At 46.0% G+C, this 7,081-nt stretch overlaps 1 protein-coding gene across 1 annotated transcript; it reads left to right on the top strand.

Annotated features, from left to right (window-relative positions):
* Window positions 1-633: 633 nt before the first annotated feature.
* Window positions 634-7,078, top strand: dph5 (diphthamide biosynthesis 5). The gene is made up of 7 exons (XM_030434309.1): window positions 634-883; window positions 2,431-2,555; window positions 3,147-3,255; window positions 4,353-4,473; window positions 5,259-5,298; window positions 5,877-5,980; window positions 6,605-7,078. Exons 1-7 carry the CDS (start codon window positions 749-751, stop codon window positions 6,835-6,837), a joined length of 867 nt encoding a protein of 288 aa, XP_030290169.1. The 5' UTR covers window positions 634-748; the 3' UTR covers window positions 6,838-7,078.
* The last annotated feature ends 3 nt before the right edge of the window (window positions 7,079-7,081 follow it).

Raw genomic sequence — 7,081 nt, 5'->3', positions numbered from 1 at the left:
GCACCATGTTGAGGAACATTATTTGGCCATAAGTATGTTGAAGACTGAAACCCTACCCCTTAAATATTGATGTGTGTGTGTGTGTGTGTGTGTGTATTCCTCTCTGTACAGTTTTCAAAAAACATGATCGAACATTTATTGTGCGCCGAAGTGAAGACGACCTCATGTTCCACCAGACGAGCTGCTGTGAGTCGGTGATTACTGAACAGATCTCTGCCAAGAAGCCAAAAACTCCTAAATATAAACATCTGTCAATGGAGTTTGGTTAGAGATCGTATCGCGGCTGTAGCTGTCGTAAAACGTCAACAGTTTACGACATACCGTATTCCGGTTGGTCCGGTGAGACAACACGTGAAAGCAGAAAACAGTTTGTTAACTAACAGATTAAACTGGTTCTGTTTGTGAACTTTAATCCGTCTGAAGTTCCCGGAGCAGAGAGCAGAGGGTACCGACCCGGAGCAGAGACACAGAGGGACCGACCCGGAGCAGAGACACAGAGGTACCGACCCGGAGCAGAGACGCAGAGGTACCGACCCGGAGCAGAGACACAGAGGGACCGACCCGGAGCAGAGACACAGAGGGACCGACCCGGAGCAGAGACGCAGAGGGTACCGACCCGGAGCAGAGAGCAGAGGTACCGACCCGGAGCAGAGACGCAGAGGTACCGACCCGGAGCAGAGACATAGAGGTACCGACCCGGAGCAGAGAGCAGAGATACCGACCCGGAGCAGAGACGCAGGCCGGCAGCATGCTGTATCTGATCGGCCTCGGGCTCGGGGACGCGGCGGACATCACGGTGAAGGGTCTGCAGGCAGTGAAGAGCTGCTCCAGAGTTTACCTGGAGGCCTACACCTCCATCCTGACGGTGGGGAAGGAGGCTCTGGTGAGTCCAAACACACTCACACTGACACGGCTCTGAGCACCGGGGGCACCGGGGGCACCGGGGGCACCGGGGGTACCGGGCAGGGAGGAATATGTGTTCCCATGAAGACGTTCTGTCTGTTGCACAAAGACGTGACGGGCAATTTTGATGTCCAAAGCACATTTATGGAGTAAAAATACACCAAATGTTAATAAGAAACACATTTATTCAATCAGTTAATCTGTGTTTATCTAATGATAGGAAACTGTATTGAGGGTTTTACAAAGTTTAACAGTTATTGGACACAATGTTCACAAAATGTCGTACCGGATAACCGTCCGGACCTCATGGTGAAATGCAAAAAAGCTACAAAAGAGTTGAAAAGAAAATAAGTGTTGCCTTTGATATATGAAAATGTTACAAAAAATATGACATCCAGTGGATTGTTGTGCTTTTGAGCAGCTTGTCCCAAAACTGGTATGTCAGCCAGTGTCATCCGGGATAACAAGCAATCTGGAGCAAATTTATGGGGCATTTTATTTTGACACATTATCAGACAGGAAGTTAGGCCATCAGGAAGACCCGAAAGGACCCTTAAACACTGGTGAAAGGTTAATAAGTGGTTTATATAATGTGCTTTATTTACTCTTTTCAGTCACTATGTAGTAACGTCCTGTGTCATATGGGATAACTCTAAAAAACATATATAATGTTGATTTTACGCAAATGTGTTTGTTTTATGTGAATTTATATACTTTAATGTTGAGGGTCAAGTTTGCAGATTTCTGTAGCCAAGACAACTGATTGAGTTTCGTCATATAACAGTTATTTAGTGTCATCCGTTGTGACATTAGTACTGTTTTGTAAATGGTCTGCATCTTTATAGCACTTTTCCAGTCTAACGACAGCTCAGTGTGCTGTACAATACAGGCCACATTTACCCATTCACACACGTGCAAGGTGCCAGCTGCTCATCAGGAGCAGTTTGGGGTTCAGCCGGGATTCGAACTGCTGACCTTCCGATCACTAGACGACCCGCTCTACACACTGAGCCGCAGCTGCTTTTATCTTTTTCTGCTTTTCTTTGTATAATTTTCATTCTTATTGTGATATTAACACATTATTATGCACATTTAAATGTATTGCTGGCATATTATATTTTAATACTGGCATTTTTAAGCACTTTTTAGTATTTGAACACTTTAAATTGCTTAAAGTTTTTAAAATATGTTATGTGTCCCTGAGTCGTCTGTCCCGCTGTTACTCTGATGTAAACATCAATAATATTCAGGTTGTGTAGAGATGACATTTCAGGTGGAAACATCAGGTGTCATACCGGGTAACGATTTCAGTCAGGCGGGATAACGCTGATTAAAATGCCTTAAAATGAGAAAACAATAACAGTGTGATGAAGCACTGTGAAGGACTTTCAGACATTTTGCAGATTGAATCACTTTGCAGCATTAAAATGTAGGTGAGAACTTGAACCAGTAGGGTCACATTATAATGAAAAAAAGGAATTGTCCAAGTTTCATTTAGTTCCAGTAACTGTCACGTGTGGTCCTCAGGAGGAGTATTATGGGATGGAGCTGATCCTGGCTGACAGGGACATGGTGGAGCAGGGCGCGGACGAGATCCTGAAGGATGCTGATGTGACTGATGTGGCGTTCCTGGTGGTGGGCGACCCGTTCGGGTGAGTCATGTTGTCCACGGGTCAGAACTGGAGCAGCAGCTCGTATTGATCCCACCGCTCTGAGGTCAGCAGCGTCAGCACATGTGACCACAGAACTTCTGTCAGAGCCGCTCGGCCCTCGGTTCTGCAGATTTCTCCCCAAAACCACCGAATTCCTGCAGAACTTAATAACAGAGCGCAGAACTTCTCAGCGGTCTGGACTCTGATGACGTGTTTGTTCTTGTGGACGTTGGTTTCTTCAGTTTACATGAGCAGAGCTGGTTTTGTCCGCGCGCTCTAAACACGGACTTTTTGTTGTTTCATCTCGTCTGTGACGTCAGCAGCTGAGCGGTACTCTGAGGTCCAGTCCACACAGTCCCTGCTGCTCCTCTTCATCCTCTTCCTCTTCACTCCTTCAGACTAAACTTTAACATTTGTCCTCTCATCAATCGATCAGATCAGTGAAAGTGTCTCCTGAGGAGTATTGATCAGCAGGTGTTGAGAATAGTTCCCTCCTAAACATTTTAATCATCAAACTGCAGATTTGTGTTTTTAAAGGTTTCAGTTTGTAGATGAAGCTTCATGTGTGAATGTTTCACTGTGTTCCTGCAGCGCCACCACACACAGCGACCTCGTCCTGAGAGCAGTGCATGCTGGGATACCGTACAAAGTCATCCACAACGCCTCCATCATGAACGCAGTGGGCTGCTGTGGTCTGCAGGTACGTGACACAACACCTGTGTGCCCCGAGCCGAGGCTCGCAGGCAGGCGAGTGTTTGGACGCAGTGATGACGTTGTCTTCACTCTGTCTGCCGCCATCTTGTCCTTCTGTCCTGAGAAACGTCGTCAGTTCCCGACTCAGAATGAGTTCAGGATAATTTCCAGTTTCAAATGAATGTTTATTCTGGGACTTCCAGGGAAAGAATATTGATTGTTGTTACACAATAATATGATGTTCTTTGTCGTTAATGAAAGTTAACTGATAAAACAACACTGCTTTTTTCAGAACCAGTCTGATGGGCCGTAAACAGTCCTCCCCCTCATTTATTGATCAGCTGAGAAAATGATCAGCAGACATTTTGTTTGGTTTAGAGTTGAACAGCTGTTACAAACTGAGGTGTGAGTTTCCTGGATGCTGATTGGCTAAAGATGGCGCTGATCAGTGAAATACAGGAACACGTCCAGAACATGTGGACAGATTCTGAGGTTCATACAAATCAGCTGATGGGGGACAGAACATGCTGCCTGTGAGGCAGAGCTCAGGTCAGAAGCCCCCACGATCCCATCTGCTGATGAGACCCATTAAACTGATGTTGTTATAATAATGACTGTGACCTCATCAATAACTGACCTGTCAGAGCAGCCAATCAGAGAGCAGGAGCCAGCTGTCCTCTCACACAGGCACAGATTAGCATTAATGCTAACATAGCGGGCAGCATCTCCACTGGGATGTCGTTACTATGCTAATGAGGGGGCGTGTTATGTAAATGAGCTCCTGTTCATCCACTGGGAGTCAGTCCCATCAGCCCGGCCGTGTGCTGGACCGGTACATCATGCAAACGACCCGTCCAATCACAGACGAGCCTCCATGATTAATATGAGCGACTGAAACAACCAAATTTATAGAACGAAACAAAAAACTGAGTTAGTTAGAAAATGTATTAAAATATTTTATTTTCAACACAAGAAAAGATGAAAGATTTTATTAAATTAATAACGCTGACCTGAGACCAGCTGTTGATGGTTTTCATGATCATGACCCCTGGTGTGTGTGTGTGTGTGTGTGTGTGTGTGTGTGTGTGTGTGTGTGTGTGTCAGCTGTATAATTTCGGGGAGACGGTGTCGTTGGTGTTTTGGACGGACACGTGGAGACCAGAGAGCTTCTACGACAAAATCTGTAAAAACAGAACTGCTGGACTGCACACACTCTGTCTGCTGGGTGAGACACACACTCACACACACACACTCTGTCTGCTGGGTGAGACACACACACACACACACACACACACACACACACACACACACTCTGTCTGCTGGGTGAGACACACACACACACACACACACACACACACACACACACTGTCTGCCCATGTCTGCTGGGTGAGACACACACTCACACACACACACACACACACACACACACACACACACACACACACACACTCTGTCTGCTGGGTGAGACACACACACACACACACACACTCTGTCTGCTGGGTGAGACACACACACACACACACACACACACACACTCTGTCTGCTGGGTGAGACACACACACACACACACACACTCAAAAGAGACTTGCTAACATGGAGCTCACTGGATGCAGCAGCTGGACGGTGCGTTCAGGGTCAAGCAGTTTATTCAGAGCAGACCACCATCAATCATCAACACACCGACACTGAGGGGACCCCAGAGACCCTGAACACACCGTCCAGAGGGGGTTGAATAACCTGCTGGTGTGTGTGTGTGTGTGTGTGTGTGTGTGTGTCACAGCTGGTTGTTAATATTCAGTATAGGAAATAAAAGAATAAATAAGAATAAAGACACATGAACACAGACAGGTTGATGTCTTTGTTTTTACATTTAAAGAAGATTTTTGACTGTTTTCATTTTGAATCATTAATCAATGAAATGATAAATTGTTAATTATAATTCCTATTGATTTAATCCACAAACATGATGACAGAATTAAAAAGTGTTGTTTGATCTGTTTTTATCTGCAGACATCAAAGTCAAAGAGCAGAGCATCGAAAACATGATGAGGTAAGAACCAGAACCAGAACCAGAACCTCTTCGGGGGTATCTGATGTGTTTAGCAGCTCCCAGCTGATGACATCATGCTGATGTCACTCAGCTGTTACTTTAGCGGTGTGAGGTGAACCTCAGTGAGCTCACAGTGACTGTGGCGTGTTGATCTCAGCCCTGAGTTCAGTCTGACAGGCACGTCGGCTCAGTGTGACCCGAATGTCCTCTGGTCTGATTGGCTGATGGCTACATTTGACTCGGCACCTGCAGAGAAACCTCCACCTGTCTGCGAGGCGACTGTAACTACTCAGAATGTCCACATGTGTCGAGTCACTGTCGACCCGACCGTCACTGACACACAGAACTTCTCATCTGTTCTGTGGTCACAGAGCAGATTTAACTTCATGTTAAACTGTCAGCTCAAAGACGTGAATCATGTTTTTAGAGTCTGACATGTTTGTTCATTCACTAACAGCTTAAACAGGAAGTCGGCCATTTTGAATATAGTGCTTTTACAAATACTTGTGATGTCACTTCCTGTTGTTTGTTCTGGCAGCTCAGTAATCTCATTATTGTATTGATTGTTAATATTTCAGAGGAAAGAAGATCTACGAGCCTCCTCGCTTCATGACGGTCAGTCAGGCTGCAGATCAGCTGATTCAGATCATCCAGAGGAGGAGAGAGGAGGGGGCGGAGCTAGGTGAGTGACAGCTCCTCAGCTCTCTTCTGACTGGCTCAACAGATTACAGATACATTGAATGTTTTTTATTAACAGACAGGATGTGAACAGGTCGATACCATCAGATATACGTCATCATGAGACGTGAAGCCCCGCCCACCAGTCACATGACCAGAAGTCGTCAAATCAGAAAAATCTCTGAGATTAATGTTTACACACAGCCATCAGTGATGTCACTGTGCACTAGAGTTCAGTGTGACATCACAGCCATCAACACTTGGACCGTTTATCTGCCGAGTCGTGTTTCTGTGGGTTGCATGCGACTGATGATCAAAAGCTCTGCGATGTGTTAAAGGGCTGCTGGGAAATATTAAAATGATTAAAGATAAAAACCGCCAGTTCTCCTTCCTCCATCATCAGGAGGTGAAACGTTCATGAAGCTAACATCGTGAAATCTGCTCATGAACTTCTCTAAGCATGTTAGCCTGCTAACATGACCCTGTGCTACATGGCTAATGTAAATTGAATGTTAGCATGCTATCAGGTTTGAAGTTTCTGATTGGCTGCTGGGAGTGACAGCACCTTCACACTCTGTCTTAAAGAGCCAATCAGCTGTTCTACGACCTGCCTCTCTGCTCTCCTCAGGTGTGACAGAGAACACAGTGTGTGTGGGCGTGGCCCGGCTCGGCGCTGATGACCAGAGGATCTGCACTGCGACGTTACAACAGCTGGTGTCGTGTGACCTCGGCGGCCCGCTCCATTCGCTGGTCATCACCGGTCAACTCCACCCGCTGGAGGTGGACATGCTGCGAGTCAACGCAGAACCAAACGCACTGGAACACCTGCACATGCTCGACAGCTCCACCTACTGCTCGTAACTCACAGGTGTGTCTGTCTAAATACTGAAACCTGGTTCTGAACCTCAGAACCTCAGAACCAGGTCCTCAAACACACACACACTGCAGGACGCTCGTTCATCCACACATCATTAAAAAAACATTTATGATCCATAACTTCTGTTTACATCATCTAAACATCTGAAGGCTGATTTGTAGAAACATTCAATTCTGGTAAACTGTTTGATGTGATGTCATCAATAAAGATGGAGATCAATGACGAGCT

This window comes from Sparus aurata, chromosome 11 (genome assembly GCF_900880675.1).
Source record: "Sparus aurata chromosome 11, fSpaAur1.1, whole genome shotgun sequence".
In the NCBI taxonomy this organism is placed as follows: Eukaryota; Metazoa; Chordata; class Actinopteri; order Spariformes; family Sparidae; genus Sparus; species Sparus aurata.
This window is presented reverse-complemented; position numbering and strand designations above follow the sequence as displayed.